At 48.9% G+C, this 20,497-nt stretch overlaps 7 protein-coding genes across 7 annotated transcripts; 3 read left to right on the top strand and 4 right to left on the bottom strand.

Moving 5' to 3' along the window:
• Window positions 1–44: 44 nt before the first annotated feature.
• Window positions 45–1,931, top strand: BDV37DRAFT_151477 (uncharacterized protein). Its single transcript, XM_032078991.1, has 3 exons — window positions 45–833; window positions 915–1,353; window positions 1,416–1,931. The coding sequence occupies exons 1-3, from the start codon at window positions 504–506 to the stop codon at window positions 1,712–1,714; spliced, it is 1,068 nt and encodes a 355-aa protein (XP_031940262.1). The 5' UTR covers window positions 45–503; the 3' UTR covers window positions 1,715–1,931.
• Window positions 1,775–4,713, bottom strand: BDV37DRAFT_294927 (Zn(II)2Cys6 transcription factor). Its single transcript, XM_032089746.1, has 3 exons — window positions 4,111–4,713; window positions 3,890–4,054; window positions 1,775–3,830 (listed from the first exon to the last, which is right to left on the bottom strand). The coding sequence occupies exons 1-3, from the start codon at window positions 4,244–4,246 to the stop codon at window positions 2,149–2,151; spliced, it is 1,983 nt and encodes a 660-aa protein (XP_031940261.1). The 5' UTR covers window positions 4,247–4,713; the 3' UTR covers window positions 1,775–2,148.
• BDV37DRAFT_151454 (general substrate transporter) lies at window positions 4,470–6,444 on the top strand. Its single transcript, XM_032078989.1, has 2 exons — window positions 4,470–5,045; window positions 5,103–6,444. Exons 1-2 carry the CDS (start codon window positions 4,692–4,694, stop codon window positions 6,384–6,386), a joined length of 1,638 nt encoding a protein of 545 aa, XP_031940260.1. The 5' UTR covers window positions 4,470–4,691; the 3' UTR covers window positions 6,387–6,444.
• A 673-nt stretch (window positions 6,445–7,117) lies between these two features.
• On the bottom strand, window positions 7,118–8,477 carry BDV37DRAFT_251574 (uncharacterized protein). Its single transcript, XM_032082321.1, has one exon. It carries the CDS (start codon window positions 8,407–8,409, stop codon window positions 7,519–7,521), a length of 891 nt encoding a protein of 296 aa, XP_031940259.1. The 5' UTR covers window positions 8,410–8,477; the 3' UTR covers window positions 7,118–7,518.
• A 467-nt stretch (window positions 8,478–8,944) lies between these two features.
• Window positions 8,945–10,325, bottom strand: BDV37DRAFT_294923 (aromatic prenyltransferase; the record flags this gene model as incomplete). The annotated part of the gene is made up of 2 exons (XM_032089745.1): window positions 9,110–10,325; window positions 8,945–9,044 (listed from the first exon to the last, which is right to left on the bottom strand). Exons 1-2 carry the CDS (start codon window positions 10,291–10,293, stop codon window positions 8,945–8,947), a joined length of 1,284 nt encoding a protein of 427 aa, XP_031940258.1. The 5' UTR covers window positions 10,294–10,325.
• Window positions 10,326–11,931: 1,606 nt separating this feature from the next.
• BDV37DRAFT_294922 (uncharacterized protein) lies at window positions 11,932–18,051 on the top strand (the record flags this gene model as incomplete). The annotated part of the gene is made up of 5 exons (XM_032089744.1): window positions 11,932–11,934; window positions 12,685–12,746; window positions 12,919–17,602; window positions 17,693–17,842; window positions 17,896–18,051. The coding sequence occupies 5 exons, from the start codon at window positions 11,932–11,934 to the stop codon at window positions 18,049–18,051; spliced, it is 5,055 nt and encodes a 1,684-aa protein (XP_031940257.1).
• A 221-nt stretch (window positions 18,052–18,272) lies between these two features.
• Window positions 18,273–20,154, bottom strand: BDV37DRAFT_284264 (amino acid permease; the record flags this gene model as incomplete). Its single annotated transcript, XM_032087466.1, has 6 exons — window positions 18,273–18,734; window positions 18,804–19,141; window positions 19,194–19,571; window positions 19,635–19,831; window positions 19,891–19,961; window positions 20,023–20,154. The coding sequence occupies 6 exons, from the start codon at window positions 20,152–20,154 to the stop codon at window positions 18,273–18,275; spliced, it is 1,578 nt and encodes a 525-aa protein (XP_031940256.1).
• Window positions 20,155–20,497: the final 343 nt, after the last annotated feature.

Here is a 20,497-nt window from a genome sequence, read left to right as displayed (position 1 = left end):
TTAAAATTGGTCTACTGCGATTCACACGCCCAACGCGACCCGCTTTCGACTTCTTATTCCTTTATCCGATGCGAATCCCGCCATGGCGAGGGAGATTTGTTGTCGCATCTTATCCACCATGATCTCATAACCCGCGGGGTAAATGGCTGTTTAGGGCTGGCCCGACTGTGGCGCGCCGGAAATTAATTCCCTTGTACCATAAAAAGAGAAGTAAATCGCCGATCACCTGCCGAATCAACCCTAGAAAGCAACCACGGAGAGGAAATGCGGAGAAAAGTTCGCCGCAAAATTGCCCAACTCAAACGCATGCAACAAGCTCCCCAAACCAAACACCATTGAGAGCTGGAACTATGCCAAACAGCAATTATGGGGAACAGACATCCCCACCATGAATGGTTATATACCCCGCCTCCAACGGAGGTCGAAGAAACATAAAGGGGCCCGGAGCCCTCCAATAGATCGAGAATCATCAATCCATTCCCCATTCCAATCATACAGACACAATGGCCCCTGCTACCCTCAAAGTCGCCATCGCTGGCCTCGGCCGCATGGGTGCTCGTCATGCACACCACTTCTATGCCCTGACTCCCCGCGCCGAGGTCGTCGCGGCTTCTTCCCCAGTGCAACATGAGCTGGACTGGGCCCAGGACAACCTGGGTGGCGCCCGCACTTACCTGGACTACGATGAGATGCTGGAGAAGGAGCAGGCCAACGGTCTGCAAGCTGTTGTGATCGCCTCAGCCACCAGCGTACACGCCGAGCAGGCCATCAAGGCCATCCGTCGTGGATTGCACGTTTTATGCGAAAAGCCCTTGAGCATCAATGTGGACGAGGTATGTCCTCCCCCAATCCCTCCTCCACCCGTGGAAGAAACAAGAGAAAGACGAACAAAACTAACGCAAACGATACAATAGTCCCAATCCGTCGTCGACGCCTACAGAGAATCCATCCGGCAGTTCCCCAACCAAAAAGTCATGTGCGGTTTCTCCCGCCGCTTCGACGCCTCCTACCGCGACGCCTTCAAGAAGATGAACGCCGGCCTGATCGGCACTCCCAGCGTGTTCCGCTCCCAGACCTGCGACAAGCTCGACCCCTCAGGATTCTTCGTCGAATATGCCCAGTTCTCCGGCGGTATCTTCGTCGACTGCTCCATCCACGACATTGATCTTGCGCTGTGGTTCTACGGCCAGGACTCCGTCGTGAAATCCGTGACCGCCGTCGGTATCACCGCCGTCTCCCCGGAACTGAGAAAGTACAACGACCGCGACAACGCGCTCGGTATTGTCGAGTTCTACGGTGGGAAGATCGCACAGCTGTACTGTAGCCGGATGATGGCTGCTGGACAGGAAGACAGTAAGTTTTCGTTCTATCTCGCGATACAGAAAGCGCAACGACGCTAACAGGAGCGCACGCAGGCACCGAGATCATCGGTACACAGGGTAAGCTGGCCATCAACACCCAACCCATCTCCAACCTGGTCAACATCTACGAGTCGACTGGTATCCGGCGCGAGATCCCCCCACACTACTACGGACGCTTCCGGGAGGCTTTCATCACTGAGGCGAATGAGTTCACTGCTGCCTGTCTCGATAACACGGAGTTGCCTGTGCAGCTGGAGGGCGCCGTTGCTGCGGTCCGGATCGGAGCTGCTCTGCAGGAGAGTCTGATTTCGGGTAAGAAGATTGAGTTTGATGAGCAGGGCAACAGAATCTAAGATGTGGGGGTTTGGGATTAATTTTGAGGGATTATCTATTCTGGAAATAGATATCATGTTTGATAGAGTTTAAAATAGACGACTTTATGCAATACAGATGCGCATGTTTGTTGTTTATTTGAACTGCTAGATTAGTGTAAAGTGCTTTTTGAAACTGGGATGCCCGAAATGTGGCATTGATACGATGGACCACATACGTCCTGTTGCTTAGGGCTATGGTAGGAGACGAGAAGTGAGAAAGAATTGCAGGAGACAACTAGGTCTGCCCGGTCACTGCCAAAGCTAGAGGCCTGTGTGAAATGATGCAGGAATAGCACCAATTGGTAAGCTCTGCACAGATATTAGACCCCTGGATACACAAGCATTCTATGTTTTGCTATTTACATTCGATGTGATAATCAGAGACAGAAAGGAATACATATCAGGAGCTCATCTCAATCCCACCCCCACGCATCCAGCAACATCTTTTCTACCTTCCCCGTCGGAAAAGCATGTTCCTGACGCATGGTTCTCAGAACGCCGAGAAGGGCTTGCTGCTCCCCACGCTCAGTAAAATACTCCCCGCACAGCGTGATACCCATTAAGGCTTCGATGAAAGCCGGTGGCGACTGACGGTTGCACATGGCGATCCCACAAAGCCGGCGCACGATATCCTTCAGCGTGGTGGCGAGCTTCCTTTGGCTCGAGACAGACCCCGGTCCTAAGTTTGGCCGACTTTGATCGAACGCGACTAGCAGGATGCGAGCTAATTCCAGGTGTGTGGTCCCCGTGACGTGACAGCTTTCCAGATGCCAGATCTCTGGAAAGACCTGTCCGGAGCTGGTATCAGGCTCTCGGTAGCACATGGGTTCAAAGGATTTCGGCAGGGCTAGTGTCAAATCACGTTCGTAATTCCGCAGTTCGTGCCAGCGGGAGGGATCATGGCGACGATGTGAGGTTTGATCCGCGGTGTGGAGATAGCTACTTCCGTAGCAGTATTCGAGGAGGTCGGCGCAGAAGATGACTAGTCTGTCAGCCCAGATGACATCCTCGGCGGGCGATAGATTGCGAAATGCATCGCAGTGGCTCATGGGAAAGTTGAGAGGGCGTTGTTTCATGAACGAGGTAAATAGTTCTTGACGCAGGGCGACCCAAAAGGCGGCTTGACGAAGGCCATCCGGTCTAGGGACATGAGGAATGGCATACGGCCATAAGATATTAGTCTGTGGGGCTGGGGAGGATAGTGGGTGGGAGGGCGAATCTGGTTGTGGTGCATGGACCAAGTGGACTCCTGGGCCATAGAGGTCTTCTTGGGATGGATAGACGGGAGGGGAGCTGTGCGGTAATGTTGCCACTAGTGGTGCCTGGGCGTTAATAAACATGTTCAACATGCCTAGGAAAACTTCAGTGTCCTCCTCGCCTTCGTGGAGCGGGGCGTCCATTTCCTCGTCGGTGCGAAGAATGATTGCTGCTGCCAGAAGAGCTTCATTGTGAATCTGTTCTGGATCCATGCTGAGCCGCAGTAGGTCTTTAATGCATTCATTGTGATAGTAGACAGCAGATTCCTCGCTCAAACTTGGTAATAGATGGCCCTGCCACTCCACGATACCGGCAGAATTGCGATACCTTTGTAGGCGAGTCAAATGGCGGGCTGAGGTAGTGAGAATCGCATTCAACAGGGTGGGAGAGGAACGGGCCCGTTGCGGCACCAGACGGCTGAAGTGTCGCTCGTTATCACATAAATCAAAGCGAGGGCCAATGACCTCGGCGAAATATCGTAGGAGAATAGCTTGAAGGCGGACATCAGTATCTCCAACAAAGACGACGGGTCTGTGCATCCGTCCCTGGCTTGTAGGAGGTTCTATGTCTGCACCTCGATGTACCGTGGCCGTATCAGAGCTTCCAAGTGTAGTCATTGCCGGCACAGTTGTTGTCTGCCTTTGGGTCCCACCGTGAGCAGCATTCTTGGTGGAGTTTGCACTCAGAGCATGAGATTGCGCAGCCTCTGATTGAGTTCCTACAGCGGCCCCAGTCCCAAAGGACATCTCCTCGCCGTCAATCCCCTCGTTTTCAGAATCACTCGCCGAGTTGTAGCCTGAGATGACGTCTACGGTCTCATCGACAAATCTCAGCCGGGCTAATGAGCTATCAGATTCTAATCATGTCTCTTCGTGCGGCTTGGCCGACAGAACTTACCCGATCTACGGCCCAGCTTTACCCAGACCTGGTTCGGAGCAAAGGCCTGGTCATACTTTGCACGGCTACCCGGACGAAATTGAATCGGATTCTTGCGAGGGTTGCGGCGGACGCATGTCCAGCTGTGTCGTTGACAGGGCTCGCATTGGTCGGTTTCATACGTACCTAACGGAATTAGCTTCGGTCCAGCCTTTTGCCTTGCAGACCAAGTACGTATTTACATCGAAGATGCTTGGATCGGCAATTGATACATGGGGTTTGGAGTGGCGCTGGCCGACCCCGTGGGGAGACTAATGGCACCAGGGAGGGCTCGGGTGAGGCCATTCTTCTATTGGCTAGGGGAGGGACAGGCTGCATAGAACAATAGAGGACTTGCCTCTTTCGCCCCAGAGGGAAATTCGAATGGTAGAAGAGTACCTGTAGTCGAATGATGAGAGATACAGGACACGGTCATCGGAGCAAAACTGCCTCATGGGAGGATATCGGGCAACTTGGCGCCGGGAGAAAAGGCCAATCAGTCTTGTTAATGGAGGATCCACAGAGAATCATATCTTTTCCCCACGTTTTCATGGCCTCGGGAACGACCCCGAGTGTCCCAGCCAATCAGACTCCTGCTAATATTGCGTTGGTGTGGCCCCTTCTGCATGTATACCAACAGAGATGCACGCGCGACTACATTATGGCCAGGCTTATAAAAGGGCCATGCCCGTCATGTAGACACAAGTATTGTCCCATTGTTCTGAGAATTGAAAACACAACCCCTCGCATTCATTGACCCAATTGCCCTTTGCTATAACTCAAGATGGCCCTAGCCGAGGATACAAAACCCCAACCGCCAAGGACCTCAACGGATGGTCTCAAAGGAGCTAATCTACCGGAAAATGCACACATCGAAGTGGCCCGTGGCACTCTAGTCACGGAAACTGGTATTGATGACCTCCCAGTTACTATGTTCGTATGGCTGGTCGCCTTTACCGCTTCGATCGCAGGAATGTTGTTCGGTTACGATACTGGCATCATCAGTGCTGTTCTCGTCTACATCCATGATGGGTTAGACCACCGCACGCTCACCAGTAACGAGAAAGAATTGATCACGTCGCTCTGCTCAGGAGGCGCCTTCTTCGGAGCCATTGTAGCCGGGCTGACAGCAGACAAGGTATGTATATGCTACCGATTGCTCAGAACCGTTAGCTAACGGCTTTCTTGAAAATAGTTAGGACGTAAAGCAGCTATTTACTTCGGTTGCGCATTGTTCACGATCGGAGCTATCCTTCAAGGAGCCGCATACACAATTGTTCAGATGGCTGTGGGTCGGGCTGTGGTTGGCTTCGGTGTGGGTTCAGCTGCCATGGTGGTGCCTTTGTATATTGCCGAAGTAGCACCTGCAAAGGCCCGTGGACGACTTATTGGGTTAAATAACATGTCAATAACAGGTGGCCAGGTAATATCCTACGCTATTGGAGCTGCCTTTGCGAATGTCGATCATGGTTGGCGGTACATGGTGGGGCTTGGGGCATTGCCAGCCCTAATCCTGGCAGCTCTGATGCCTTTCTGCCCTGAGTCCCCACGCCACCTGGTATACAACCACCGCCAAGAGGAAGCTCAGGCCGTGCTTCGTAGAATATACGGGCACCCATCTGATGTTCAGCTGGCTTCGGTTTTAGCCTCAATTGCGGCCGCCTGTGATGAAGCTCGGGAGATCAACGAGGGCGCGACGCGGTGGACCAAGATAAAGCAACTGCATACCGTACCCAGCAATCTCCGGGCATTGATCAGCGCGTGTGGTTTGATGGTCATTTCGCAACTATCGGGGTTCAATACACTTATGTACTACTCATCGACCTTATTTGCCCTGGTAGGCTTCGATAATCCCACTGCGGTAGGGATCGTCGTAGCTGGAACCAATTTCATCATGACTTGGGTCAATATGATGGTGATCGACAAAATGGGACGTCGCCGACTACTCTTATCCACAGCCTGGGGTATGTCCGTCGGTCTAATTGCAATCGCGGTAGCATTCTGCTTTATTCCGGTCGATCTAGATACCCTTAGCTTGGAGACCAGCAGTGTATCCCCTCCGGCAATTGTCGTCCTAGTCTTCATCATCTGGTTCGTGATCTTCTACGGTGTCTCGGTCGGCAACACGGCCTGGATGAGCACAGATTTCTTCCCACTGGAAGTCCGCGCGATGGGCACTATGTGGATCACCTGCTCTAGCTGGGGAAGCAATGTCATCGTATCCAGCACGTTTTTGTCTATGATGAAGGCCATGACTCCGTCTGGGGCATTTGGCTTCTACGCGGGCATCTGCGGGGTTGGGTATATTTGGATATATTTCTTCTACCCGGAAGTCTCTGGTTTGTCGTTGGAAGAGATTAAGGAGGTGTTCAAGCATGGGTTCGGGGTAAGATATGCTCGGAACTTGCGCAAAGAGCGCAAGGATATTATCCAGGAGAGGCTGAGGATACAAGGCAAGACGGCTGTTATAGGGCACTGAGATCATGTAAATTTAGCAGATCTGCCTAGCATAGCGTTACTATTTGTCAGTGCAATCAAATTGATATACTTGAAACAGTACCAATATAAGTGCTGTTCCGATCGAAATAAATGCTTTACATATCTAGCATGGATAATAAATAGCTGGCCTCCTTGTACTGAACGTTGCGATAGGCCATCTTTACTATCATCCTTGAAAAAGGTCCTATATCTCCGCCTGTCCATATCTCCATGCCTTGTCTGTGACAAGTTAGGACCGCTATCACAAGATATATTGTGAAGCACATGTGTCTCTCATGCCATTAGCAATACCATCCACATCGAATTTACTATCCTAGATGTTTGCCTTGTTCGGACTTGCCGGTCATCTCGTCGTTTGCCGTTACTAGGCTGACTCTCCCTAGCCCTCCACAGCCCTCGGTAAAGCAGGACTAAATCTATTCCTGTTTGTGCTAGCTAACACTCCATGTTTCACAGTGCCAGACTAACTTTACAACGGGTGAAACCATCCGTGTGGATTATTAACCTTTGTGAGTTCTACGGGATGAAGCTTCGTCACCGCTGTAAAAACTCAATCAAGTAAATTAACGTTGTCGATTCAGTGAACGGACAGTAAGAAGATCTACCTACTACCTAGGCCTGAAGAAAGCCTTGCACATATGGAACAGACTCCCGTTTAGTCCCCTTCCACACCCACCCACCCACCCAGCATTACACCCGCTGAGAAACTCCGGTCACACGAACAAGAATCTGCACCTTGGACATGGTTACTGGACAGCAAGTCGAATTAGGGGCAGAACTTCCTTCTGCTTATGGATGCTGACATTATTATTGAATGTTGTGAATCCGCATGTACGACATGTTTCCACACCGAAATTCCAATCACTTACCGCGAGGAAGATACCCTTCATCTATGCTTGCGCGGCCGAGAACTTGGTTACAGTTGCACGAAGTATCCTCAATGGAGTTGCAATGAGGTACAACGTGATACCGACTGACAATGACTAAATATTGCGTCTTTATTTCGGACTGATACGTGGCTATGCGTATGTTGTGGACGTATCAAATTAGTTTCTCCTAGTGTCCATGTAGGTACAACAAGGGTCCCGATAGAACTAGCCCAAAATGCTCGATCAATATAAAGAAATCTCTTTGCAGACTATCTCCGGGCACTCCAATGGAATCAAATGCCTCACATTCTCAATAACCCTCAGCGACGTTTTGACACCATTCTCCTCAAGAAACCGGCAAACCCCAGCCTGAACTCGGTCTCTTGGTTCAACAATATCCAATTCCCCAACAAGCACACTCGCCCGAATACCAGTATGGCTAGTGTAGGCCAAAGACCTCCTCACACTTTCAGAAACATCCTCCGCCATCCCATAGGTAGGCCAAGCTTCTTTGGCAAGTTTATTCGCACCCAAGCTGTCGTGAATCACCAACTCAATGTCGTCTTCACTTACGCTTTCAGGGTTTGCGAGTACATTCTCTACCGTCCATCTTATGGATTCCCTCGTCTCGTAGGCAACCCTTTGTTGCTCTTTCATCTCCAGTGGCAGGCTGAGTGCCGTCGGCGGCGCTGGGGCTACTAAAACCAAGCCCCTCAATTCTCGAAGTCGATTCTCACGCAGGGTAGATAGCGTGGCCAAGGCTACCTTCGCTCCCATAGAGTGACCAACGAGTATAAACCCGTGGTTGAAAAGTTCCTCCGTACTAGCGTTTTGTTTCAGCTGCTCTAATGCGAGGGCAACGTCGGAAGCCATTGCCGTAATCGAATATGCTGTTCCAGTTTCCTCAGACGGACCCGCCGACTTGCCCCAGCCCCGAAGGTCTACCGCAAGGATAGGATAGGTAGTACTTAAGGAGGTCTGTGAACCCGGCGAGGTGAGCTTGTACCACGTTGAAGAGGACCCGCCCCAGTAATGGAGGAAAACCAGAAGTGGTTTTTGGTTGACAATGGGAGGTCGAGAGATGCGCGCGTGGAGCGTTACATCGGCGGAGAGGTTTAAGAAGATGGACTCCATATTATGGACATGCAGATTGTTGTGTCTTGAAGCTTCATGTGAATGTATTACAGTATGCTTGACCCAGGCCCTTGACAATGTTGGTCTCATCACTCCTATCTATATGTTGTCATACCTGAGTTGCTACTCTATTCGAGTTGATTCCTTGTGACTCACATGCTGACAAAATACACGGTTGGGGCATTATTTGGAATTATGTCCCCAACCTCATTTATATAGTACCTATGTCAGCAAATGCGGAATAATACCGCTGAATATATAAGCACTTCGCGTCCATGATCGAATGTAACTGAACTAAGTAAGCGCTAGTAATCCTAGTAGAAGCTTGATGGCCTTTTTAGTGGTTAGCCTAAAGAAGATCGTAATGCTTAGCCTTAATGAGGAATCATCAGTCTACAATAAATTAAAATGCTAGCAGGTTACCTGTCTACTTATTTGCAGGATGTAGATTTGGTTGAGTAGGCACTAATTTATCGTAAGCCCTATAGCACTATTTATGATGTTTCTCTTTATTGGGACTGTCTATAGTACAATACTAGTGATAATAAACAGTAGCATAGGGTCCAGTAGCATCAGAGTAGGAAAAGGATACCCATGCTTGGAGATCGGTGCAATCATTGAGGTCCATATGTGGACTGGTATTCAAATCATCAGCTTATCTCCAAACACTAGTAGCATTCAAGGCAAAAGACAGACTTACACATATGAGGCCAAATTGTCAATGTATGATTCTGCATGTTCATGAAGCCCATGTCCTCGAAAGAATTCGACCATGGCCTTTGCGACAGCCAGATCGTTCATTCCAGTAGTCGGAAAATATATCTTGGGCTGCGGATAGGCCTTGTCAGGGAAGATCTCCAAGTTGAACAGCATGGGAACAACGTTGCCTGGATCGCCTGGGTTTCCAGGTCGGTTCTTCTGTTCACGGAGGCCATCTCTGATATTGAAGGAATTCCATAGTTCGCGGAGTATAGCAAGCCCTGCCATCGTCTCGGGATCTGTGATCCGACCGTCAAGTGTCCAAAGACTTACGGCATTCTCAATACTCACTTGGAATTGCGCAATATAGAATTTGAATCGAGTTTTGCGAGGTTCGATGAGGTCGCACGATACCCAGTACGGGGTCGTGGTGCCCGGGACTGAGGCGAAGTATTCCTCGATCATGTCCATGGACTGCCTGAAAGCACCACATTTATCCACGTTGCGCACTGCACTGAACATTAACTGCGCACGAGAGATGCCGGTGGCTAAGGATTTCAGTTGCGGATAGAAATATAGCTTGATCGTCACGTCACTGTTGTTGAAGTCTAGTGCCAGAAGGCTCTGTGATTTGGCCGGCTCATCATCCAGTATTCCTCGGGCTTGAAGTGTATGTTCTTCTTCATCCGTCAAGGAGACCTGGCTTACTAGCTGGTGATATAACTGCAAGTCGAGTTTAAGACCCAGATGCTTGAAGCGGTTTAAGGCCTCGCCGAGAGCATGTCGGTTGCATATATCGTGACCAGTACTGGCATTGAAGGATGTCGGCTCAAAGCCGATTCGAACGGTCTTGCCAATCTTCGTAAAGTTCTGACTGAACTCCAGCGGACCTAAGCCACTGAAAACACTCTTGTAGAGCTTACGACGCTCGATATCCGGCCATGGTCCCAGAAACGGCATGATGTGTAGGCCGTAGAGACACAAGTATTGATACTGCTGGTGCACACTGTATTTGCATTGTGAGAGGAGCTTCCCTAGCATTGGTGCCGTGTTATGCCACCATTGATGTTGGTCAAAGCTTGGGAAAGTGAGATATTTGCTTAGAAGGTAACATGGCTCTGGTCCACCATTATCACTCGATGCTTGTGGCGCATCAGCGCGTTTTAAAAGCGCATAGGTAGTCATACCAGTCTTCAACAAAGCGATTTAAGATTGGGGATAAAAATAATATGAGATACGCCGGAAGTGGAGTCAAGCTGGGAATAGATGGGTGGGCGACCTCGATCAATGAGAGTGAGGAAGCTATACGACTCCTGCCAAGATGGCTGGGTTCCTGCCTACGAAAAAAGAAGCAGTCAAGTCCTGATTGAATGTAGTTTAACTTAGAGACTGCGGAGGGACTACGAAGTCACTATTACCCAACATTTAGCAAGCACTGGAGGAGGTGTACCCTAAAACGGACGCGCAATTGTGATCATTTTCAAGTGATCGGCCATTGCATAGTACGCCCTCATTAATCCGCTTTGGTATCTGCATAATATATTGAGATTAGAAATTCATTCTATGGTGTGCCACAGGTGAACATATGTGTTGTGCTCCCACAGTGAATGACGCACGCCTGGTGCAAGCTTGCGTCAGGTTGGGTTCCCTGTCAGGTATAATTGGAAGACACTGTGTATATTGACACATCACACACTGGTGAAGAGCTTAAATGAGTGTCAAGAGAGTGTAGAGCAGATTCAGTTATGCAGGGGGTATTTCATGATCCTGACTGCTCGAAATATAGGTGACCGTGTGTCAGACATTCTAGATGCAAATTTCCATACTTGATCGCACAGTGCGACGTTTAAAAAAAGATACTCCGGTTCTTTTCATCCCCAGACTTACTATGGAGCCACGGAAAGGTAACCCGCAGATCACAGAGGCACAAATAGTTCGCCTAGTTATTACACGAGAAGCCAAAAACATAAGTGTGGGGTTACCACACGGCCGATGATTCTATGTCCGTAATCAGGGACTGTCGCCAATTATTGTTTTCCATTCAGATAGAGTGTACCATGCCGCGGATTAGACGCTCCGGGCTGTGGGATGCTCGCTGTTATCTACGGATATTGATAGCCATCTTTGCTATGACTTATTGGCCGCGGGCTGCTGCATACTGGCAATATCATGCAAATCTCCACTGAAACCATATAAGAATAGCACCCTACATCAGGCCTAAAGTCTACAAGCTGGTAACACATCATAACCGTTACTTTATGCTGGGGGACACGCTTGGCGAGCAACTAGAATAAGGCCAGCTCTAGTGGATTAAAGACTCGCTCGACACTCTCCCACATAGTAAGATGAAAAGCAATCATGCCTGCTGGTCTCAGTGACGACCGTCGCTCTTCAAACATTTCAAAGTAAAAGAGACCTCTTGCCCAAGGATATATATCATAGTGTCTGATTTGTATAGTCCAATGGCGGTGGGCCATTCTTGATTAAGAATGGTAGCAGGCTGCTGGATAGCCTAGTGCGTGCCAAGGTCCTGGGCAGAACGGTTTCAAGATCAAGCGGCATTTATCAAGAGCAGGTGCCAACCGAATGATGTGTAACTCCTAATGTGCTATTTTTACGCATATTTGTACAAGGTCAGTGTGTTCAATCTCTTAGCATCGACATACCTTCGTACTAATGCATGTTATTTGGGCACAGGGGAAGCTGGGCGAGGAAATTAAATGATATGTAGAATGCCCTGTTCCATGGATGCGGAGTAGTATATCCACCATTATACCTCGTTGGCGGACCCTCCAATACCAAAATATTGATCCTACCCAGGCAATGGTTCCTAAACCGCTTTGATGAGGCCAATGCGTTCCGTTCGTTTGGCCCATTCAATGTAGAGGTGACACCTCGTCTGCTCGCTACTGTATTTGCTTACATACAGAGCTGAAGATATATCATACAATCATAAAGATGCTGAGCTCAGAAAGTGAAAGCAAGAGAAATCCTTCATACCGATGTATATTCCCACGATTGGCTACTTGCGCAACTGTGAATAGAGACGACGGCTGTGTCGCATTTGAACAAACCGAATTTTCCCCCGAGGTCAAAGTTGAACAGAATATAACTTCTCTCTATCAAACCTTACTTGTTGCCTGGTCCATCCTACTTGCGGAGTATACAGACTCCAATAACGTTTCCTTTGGAGTTTTCCCGTGCGAAGGCAGCGATATCTCTAGTGTACAGCAGTGGGAAGCGGCGATAGAGCCGCAGTTGCCAATTTCTGATGCCGTGACTCTCAGACACACACGACGATGGCTCCTGGAGGATTCTGCCCGACATGAGTTATTCAACACTTGTATCGTGCTTAGCACCAATGCGTCGCCAGAAGCCTCCCAGTTCAAGTCACTGCAAAGCATCGAAAAGGTGACGCCTATCATGGTCAGTCGTTATCATATAAGCTAATCAAAAAAGAGACATTCAGCTCGGTGACACTATACTCCTTGTCGACCTTCTCTCCCCTTTGCTGAAGCTGTCGCTGCAATATGTCCCTTCTGCTCTGAGCAATGCTCATGCCAATAATATTATTAGTACACTGGAGCAGATAATACATTGCGTGATACACAGTCCAGGTCGACCACTCGCCGACTCGTGTCTGTTAAGCAAGCACCATCAGGATCAAATAGCTGAATGGAACAGAAATGCGCCAATTCACCCGTTGGATAGCTGCATTCACACTCTCTTTTGCCTGCAATGCATTTTACAACCAGACGCGCAGGCAATTTGCGCCTGGGATGGAACCATAACATATCGCCAGCTTGATAGATTGTCTTCAACTGTACAAGGTTTACTACAGCAGTACAATCTTAGTCCCGGATCGGTCGTACCGATTATTTTCAAGAAGTCTAAGTGGGCCGTCGTTGCCATGCTCGGGGTGCTCAAAGCCGGTGCTGCCTTTTGCATGTTGGATCAATCATATCCGACCAAACGGCTGGTGAATATATGTGAAGATGTTGATGCCAAGGTAATAATTTGTTCGCAAGAGCTCTCAATAGGCGTTTCGGGCAGCACACTTTCAATCGGTGACCATAATATCGAGACAGCGACATATTCTGCGATACAAGCAGTTAACACAGCTTCACATGATGCAGCATACGTGGTGTATACATCAGGGTCTACAGGTGCGCCGAAAGGCATTGTCATAGAGCATGGTTCATTTTGTACCAACGCGATTGCGAGTAGCCAGGCCCAGAACCTTGATCGATCGTCCAGAGTTTTGCAGTTCGCATCATATGCGTTTGATGTCAGTGTCCATGAATCACTGACCCCATTACTGCTTGGTGGATGTGTTTGCATCCCATCTGAAGCACAACGTGTCAATAGCTTGAAGGAGGCTGTTAGTAACCTAATGGTTAACTGGGTGGAGCTAACGCCAACGGTGGCTAGGCTCTGGTGCCCGGCGGATATTCCAACTGTCAAAACGCTTGTGATGGGCGGAGAGCCTATGCTGCCTAATGATATCTCTCTATGGAAGGGCAAGCTTCGACTAGTATGTGCGTACGGGCCAGCAGAGTGCACTGTCGTGTCCACCGTGCAGTCATGCGTTCAAGAGCTGGGGAACATTGGGCGCTCGCCGTGTGGCACCTGCTGGATTGTATCAAAAGACAACCACCACCGACTCATGCCAGTTGGGTGTATCGGAGAGCTAATTATAGGCGGCCCGATCGTAGGACGAGGGTACTTGAAACAACCTTGTCTGACAGCAAATGCTTTCATCACAAAGCCAGAGTGGGCGTCGTTATTCCACCTTAACGGCAGTTACCGGTTCTACAAGACTGGTGACCTAGTCAGATACAATGCCAATGGAACAATTGCGTATATTGGACGGAAGGATACCCAAGTCAAGTTGAACGGACAGAGAGTGGAGCTTGGCGAAGTTGAACATCAGGCACAGCCCTACTTCCACGATGCTGTGATTGCCGCTGAAGTGGCTGCTCCAGCAGGACGTAAGCCTATCCTGATTCTCTTCATTGCTCGAAAGTACGAATGCTCCGTTAATATGGATTGCACAATGCTTCTACACCCGCCAAGCGTTGTGTTTCAGGAAAAGGCCCAGGGAACAATTACTCTCTTACAAGAGGTGCTTCCAAGGCATATGATACCTGCAGCATACATCGAACTACTAGCTATGCCTATCTCACGCACGGGGAAGGTCAATCGGAAGCTTCTACGGGAAGCTGTCGAACAGGCATCGGAGAAAGATTTCAGAGCGTACTATCCAATAACGCACAATGATATGATTCAATTGCCGAGTACTCCCGTCCTAGATCAACTAAGACTCCTCTTTTCCGCCGCACTTCGCATTCCAGAGGGGAAAATTAAGCCGAATGACAGTTTCTTCCATCTGGGCGGCGATTCGGTCAGTGCTATCAGACTTGTCGGAGACGCCCGAGACCAGGGCCTGCATATAACGGTAGAATCGTTGTTTAAACGGCAGACTATTTCTAAATTGGCAGAATGCACTCACCAGATGTCAAATGGCATTGGTTCACCTATTCCACCGTTTTCATTGCTTGATCCACTAGGCAAATGTACGTATATTGCTCAAGCGACTGAGCAATGCTCCGCTTTCCCAGAACAGATTGAGGATATCTACCCGTGTACACCTTTGCAGGAAGCGTTAATGGCGTACACCTCAAAAAGGCCGGGGGCATTCCAGGCCCAATTTTGCTTTCAGCTCCCGCACCAACTAGATATGCTTCGCCTGAAGGAAGCATGGAGAATAGTAATTGCTGCAAATCCAATTTTGCGAACTCGCATTGTTTTTTGCCATACTGGGGCTCTGCAAGTAGTCCTTCGCCCCGGAGAACAATTACAGTGGGACTTGATCAACGGCGTACATACATCGCCTGGGTCTTTAATGTCTTATGGTGTACCACTCGTTAATATGGCAATCACGAATGACACGGGAGGGAAGTTATCTCGGACATTTTGTCTCACGATGCACCATGCTATATTCGATGGATGGTCGTATGGTCTGATTCTTGGCGCCGTCGAAGATGCGTATAAACATATGAATGCAGTTCAGCGGCCTTTCGCACCGTTCATCAAGTACATACTACATTGTGATTACGAAAGTGCGAAGCATTTCTGGTGCTCTGAGTTTAAAGATATGCAAGCATTGTCATTCCCTGTTCCGCCCTTAAGCCGCGGACACATGGCCAATTCCATCACCACGACGCATCGCCAGATTCACGTATCCGAGTGGCTAAGTAGCTATTGCACGCCATCCACAATTATTCAGCTTGCCTTCGCCCTGCTTATCGCCTGGCGCACTGAGTCCATGGATGTCTTATTCGGGCTGACTGTTACGGGGCGCAATGCCCCAGTAGCCGGAATCCATAGAACTACCGGTCCGACTATTGCTACATTCCCTCTTCGTACGATACTCTATGGGACGATGAACATAACTGATGCGCTTTTGTGCATGCAAAATCACATAGCAATGCTCATCCCTTTTGAGCACACAGGGCTGCGACGGATAAAGTCATTTGGTACCGAGACGGCCAGGGCCTGCCAATTTCAAAGTCTGTTGATCATACAGCCTGTCACACATCGGGAATCATCGGAAATCTTCTTTGAATTAGAGAGCAATGAGCACGAGCAGTCGAAGTTCAGCACTTGTCCGTTAACTCTAGTGTGTGAACTTCGGACTCACAGCCTGTCGGTAAAGGCCATATCTGACAATGCAGTTGTCATTGCTGGTGACATGGAGAGGTTGTTGGATCAACTGGAGTATCTTATTGACATGATGACCAAATCTCCAACCTTGGAAATCCAGAACATCATCCCATCTCCCCCAGGCACGTATTGCTATGCACGTCAGCAGAGCCAGTTATGGAGTTCACACATTGAGAAGAAGGTTTATGATTATTTCGGTGGAGATGTATTCGTTCTTGTTGACACTATTGTGCCGAACGGAAGTTCCAATCAGACTACCGCTATGTTCGTTTGCGAAACCAAGAGAAGGCGTGAGCCGACAGAAATATCGGGCTTGTTCACACGACCTACTGACAAGGTCAGATGGCAACTGCAGCAATTGATTTCTAGCCTAGAACAATCTCTCCCTTGGTCGGCGGTTCCATCGCTATGCCTTCCTATCAGTTTCATACCAGTAGACCCACTCGACCAACCGGATAGGATTTGTTTGTGCGAGGCAGCCTCATCTATGACTCTTGACTTCTTACATTCTTTGACGGATCCTGTCAACAAGTACATTGACGATCATATATTACCGGAAGAGGCACGCCTTCGAGGGATTGTTGCTCATGTTCTGAGCATGGATCCACAAAATATAAGTCCCAAGGATGACTTTTTCACTCTCGGTGGAGATTCAATATCTGCCATGCAGGTTGTATCCCTCTGTAGAAAGCATCAGCTATCTTTGACAGCACTAGATATATTCAATGGGAGAACCATCAAACTCATAGCAACAAGGTTGATGCCACTCACCCCGTATACACCTCCATCAACTCCTGCAAGCGACCGCAGTTTAGACACGCGATTCTCCCTTCTTTTTTTAAATTCAGATCGCGGTATGGAAAGGCTTAAATCCTTACTTATGGCTACATATGACATTGGAAGCATGGATTCCATTGAGGATGCGTATCCATGCAGCGAATCTCATCAGGGGCTGCTGCAAACGCAAATGTTGCGACCATTTCATTATCAGTCCTACACTATATGGGAGGTCACCACTAGGAGCAAATCCTCTCCAGTGTCCCCAGTTAGACTGTGCAACGCCTGGTTTACCCTTGCCCGTCGTCACCCTGCGTTGCGGACACATCTAATTGATATTCCACTGTGTGACGGTATGAGCTCGAAGATACATGTTGTGCATAAAGACTATATGGCAGATGCCGCCATACTTTCTTGCGAAGATGAACATGTCATTGCAGAGTTGCGGAAGCCCTTCCTCCCATCTGGCACTGGCCTATACTATCCACATGCATTTAGGATTTGTCAAACGGTTTCCGGTCGCGTATTCTGCAAGCTCGAGGGTGGGCATGCCTTTCTTGATGCCGCTTCCGTTTTGATCATCTTGCGTGAGCTGGTAGAGGCATACGATGGACAGCTATCCTCTGTTCCCGGGCCATCATATAGCTCGGCAGTGGCCTGGCTTCAAAGCCTGCCAAATGGTGATAATCGTATGGACTATTGGAGAAGGAAGTTGAAGGATGCCAGTCCATGTAATTTTCCGAGGCTTAGAGATCAAGACTCACCCAGCGACACTCGGGTCGTTACTGAGCAGCTCGCTAGTACCGCCACATTGATTCCTTTCTGCAGTAGGCATGGCCTCACTGTGAGTAATGTGCTACAAGTAGCTTGGGGTTTAATGTTGCGGCGGTATACCGAGTCTGATGATGTGTGCTTCGGGGCCCTCATATCTGGAAGAGATTCCCGAATTCCTGATGTTGATAAGATGATAGGACCCTTCTTCAATGTTCTAGTTTGTCAACTTCGCTTTGGCAGGGAGGACTCGCTATGGGATGTATTACGGAGGAATCAAACAGAAATCGGTAATCGATTGTTGAACCAGCATTGCTCCCTCATTGAGGTGTTACGTTTCTCAACATACTTCGGCCAGCCTTTGTTCAATACTTGCATCTCGGTTGAGCAGCCGCTGTCTATGGATACCCCCGATGTGAGTCTGTGTTTCAAGGAATTAGAAACTCTAGAGCCGACAGAGGTATGATTCACACAGCCCCACTACGTTGACTACCATCTAACCGCTCTGAACAGTATGGTATTATCGCTACCATTACGATTGGAACAACAGATGTTGGGCTAGGGCTCACGTACAAATCCGATCTACTCACAGAAGACCAAGCATTGGCTGTTGCCGACAGGTTTAAGTTGTCAATCACAGAGATTATGGGCTTTTTGAATAGCCAATAGACCTGGAAAAATGTGTATCCACGTACAGTCTACTTACATTAATATTAATATACCGAATATAGCTAAAGTATTTGCCTATGATACGTTTGAGGATCACTCTCGTGGACCTTTGGGCCCTCCGTTGACTGACTATAATACCAACAAGATATAGAATGAAGTCCATTGTACATACAATATATACGTCCCAACTTGTCCAATCAAAAAGATCACAACACGAAACGTCACTTCAGCTGCAATTCACCCCTTTCAACCACAAGCCGCAGAATCTCCTTATTTAACCCAGGCCAGCGTTTCCTACCATGAAGGAACCAATATACAAACGCGAATAAAGTCGACGCAGCGAAAATAGGCAACGCATAGTTCATATTCGCGCCAGTCACAGGCCGGTAAGAAGGGAATGTCAACCAGACAGTGACATAGGCTGTGTAAACCAAGGCGAAGATATTGACCGGCAGACCCCATCTGCCCAGATTCCAGTTCCCCATGGGCACTTGGTCTTTCCGGAAGCGATTGTGCACCATGCAGCTGATTGCGATAAAGTAAGATACAAACAGACCTATAGATGAGAGAGCTATAAAGGCCCCGAATGCGGCGGTGCTTGCGATGTTGAGGCAGGCTAGTATCATGACAATGAATACAGGGAGCCATACAGCGCGAATGGGGACATTGTGTCTGCGGTCAATCTTTCCTGGAGGTTAGTTGAGGGATTGTTTTATAGGTTGGAGGGTAGACGCTTGATTGGATGTACGTACATAGGAGAACCATTTGGGTAATGCGCCGTCCCGGGCCCAGGCCCATGTGAGGCGGGAGGCGGATGCTACGCTGGCTAGGGTTACGGACAGTCCAACGACCAGAAGTCCGCAGACCATGGCAGTCGCTGCTCGCGTGGATCCCGTGGCATGTTGGCAGATTTCAATGATGGGAAAACTAGCGTTCAGGGCGTCCTCAACCGAACCCATAGTGAACAGCATGCATATAACAATGCCATACGCAAGGACGGCATTAGTGGCGACGGACCAGACCATCGATCGGGGGACTGCCTCTCGCGCACGACGGACCTCTTCACTCATATGAACTGCCCCATCGAAGCCTATGACCATCAGTTGGTTTTCGAACACGAGCGAGGGGCTACCATGACGCACCGACAAACCCCCATGATGGTGTTAAAAGCCCTATGTTCCATGAAACGAATGTATTGTTCCAGCCTGATTGGGATTGGGTTGTTAAAAACACATAGTCTGGAGTATGACGTGGAGCCAACGCAACAAAGACGACCAGGAAAATGATGAAGAGAACAACATGTAGAATCCCAGCCATGAGCTCAATCCAAGGGATCAGCTGGAAGGTATACATATTCATGAGCGCCTCGATAATGAGTACAGCAAAGATTATCAGAGTCAAATGCCACCGTTCCGGTACGTAATCCGGATAGTTTGTGATCGCTAAGCCCTGGATGGTAGTCGCCGTGGTATTCGCTACACCTGCAAGCAGCGAGACCCAGCCGAACCAAGTAATCCACCCTATATCAAGTTAAATGTCAGTACACTGTATTATTGCTGACCGTGCGCAATGCTGTGAAGTACCCTGCATCCAAGTGATAAACCTCTTCTGACTAGCAGGCGCCAAGTAATGTGTCCAATGATACTGTGCCCCGGCGATGGGCTGCATTGATGCCATCTCAGCTAATGAAGCACATTGCGCCAAAGCACCAAATATGACAATCACAATTCCCCAAGCTAGAGCTTCGGGTCCCCCGTTTGTTAATACCGCATTCAAATTCCTAGCCACTGCGCATCAGTACCTCTAAGGAGTAGCGATAGAGGAGACACAGATACGTACAAAGCTTGAGTCTCCCAGCTCGACATAAAGGTGAGTGAGAAGAAGAACATTTGCGTGAAGTTAAAGAGGCGCTGATATTGTTTCGTGTCACCCCTTCCTGTTCAACTGGTGTGAAGGCCTGGAGCACCGCACCTTTATTTGCGTCTGACCCGACGTATCCTCATGATGTTGTTGATTGTCATGTGAAACTGCCGAGCTTATACATTTGTCTGTCGGTGTATCGATATTTGTTCCCGCAACTGTCTTCATCTCGTGCTGTTCCATATTGGAACCGAGTCAGCATCGGATTCAATTTGATTCAGAAAATAATTGATGTGCGATATACGCGGGCGATGGAGTTCAAGAATACAAGGAAAGGTTTGAACTAGAGAAACAGAACAGTTAGCCAAAAGAAATTGAGGGGAAGAGGCGTAACGCCAGGAGGAAAGGATTAATTAACACGCGGGTTAAACCCTAGCTCCCTGGATGCAGTTCAACGCGCTAACCACAGACATCCCTGCGTAGTCTGCCTTAACAGCACCTTTAGCAGCTCATTAGTGCTGCAACCTTACTAGGATATTTAATTGGTCAAGAGGCACCCGAGTCAGTACTTTTGCGTCGCCCGTTG

Source organism: Aspergillus pseudonomiae (genome assembly GCF_009193645.1).
Source record: "Aspergillus pseudonomiae strain CBS 119388 unplaced genomic scaffold BDV37scaffold_45, whole genome shotgun sequence".
Lineage (NCBI taxonomy): Eukaryota > Fungi > Ascomycota > Eurotiomycetes > Eurotiales > Aspergillaceae > Aspergillus > Aspergillus pseudonomiae.
Note: the sequence above shows the minus strand (reverse complement) of the source record. Positions and strands in the feature narration are given on the sequence as shown.

What these genes read in the sequence shown, in the direction of transcription:
- BDV37DRAFT_151477 (XM_032078991.1), top strand. Translation starts at nt 504, where the DNA reads ATGGCCCCTGCTACCCTCAAAGTCGCCATCGCTGGCCTCGGCCGCATG. An exon ending in TGAGCATCAATGTGGACGAG is followed by an intron (nt 834 to 914) that starts GTATGTCCTCCC and finishes ACGATACAATAG; the next exon opens with TCCCAATCCGTCGTCGACGC. An exon ending in GGCTGCTGGACAGGAAGACA is followed by an intron (nt 1,354 to 1,415) that starts GTAAGTTTTCGT and finishes GAGCGCACGCAG; the next exon opens with GCACCGAGATCATCGGTACA.
- BDV37DRAFT_294927 (XM_032089746.1), bottom strand. Translation starts at nt 4,246, where the DNA reads ATGCAGCCTGTCCCTCCCCTAGCCAATAGAAGAATGGCCTCACCCGAG. An exon ending in CCGATCCAAGCATCTTCGAT is followed by an intron (nt 4,055 to 4,110) that starts GTAAATACGTAC and finishes TAATTCCGTTAG; the next exon opens with GTACGTATGAAACCGACCAA. An exon ending in AAAGCTGGGCCGTAGATCGG is followed by an intron (nt 3,831 to 3,889) that starts GTAAGTTCTGTC and finishes ATAGCTCATTAG; the next exon opens with CCCGGCTGAGATTTGTCGAT.
- BDV37DRAFT_151454 (XM_032078989.1), top strand. Translation starts at nt 4,692, where the DNA reads ATGGCCCTAGCCGAGGATACAAAACCCCAACCGCCAAGGACCTCAACG. An exon ending in CCGGGCTGACAGCAGACAAG is followed by an intron (nt 5,046 to 5,102) that starts GTATGTATATGC and finishes TCTTGAAAATAG; the next exon opens with TTAGGACGTAAAGCAGCTAT.
- BDV37DRAFT_251574 (XM_032082321.1), bottom strand. Translation starts at nt 8,409, where the DNA reads ATGGAGTCCATCTTCTTAAACCTCTCCGCCGATGTAACGCTCCACGCG.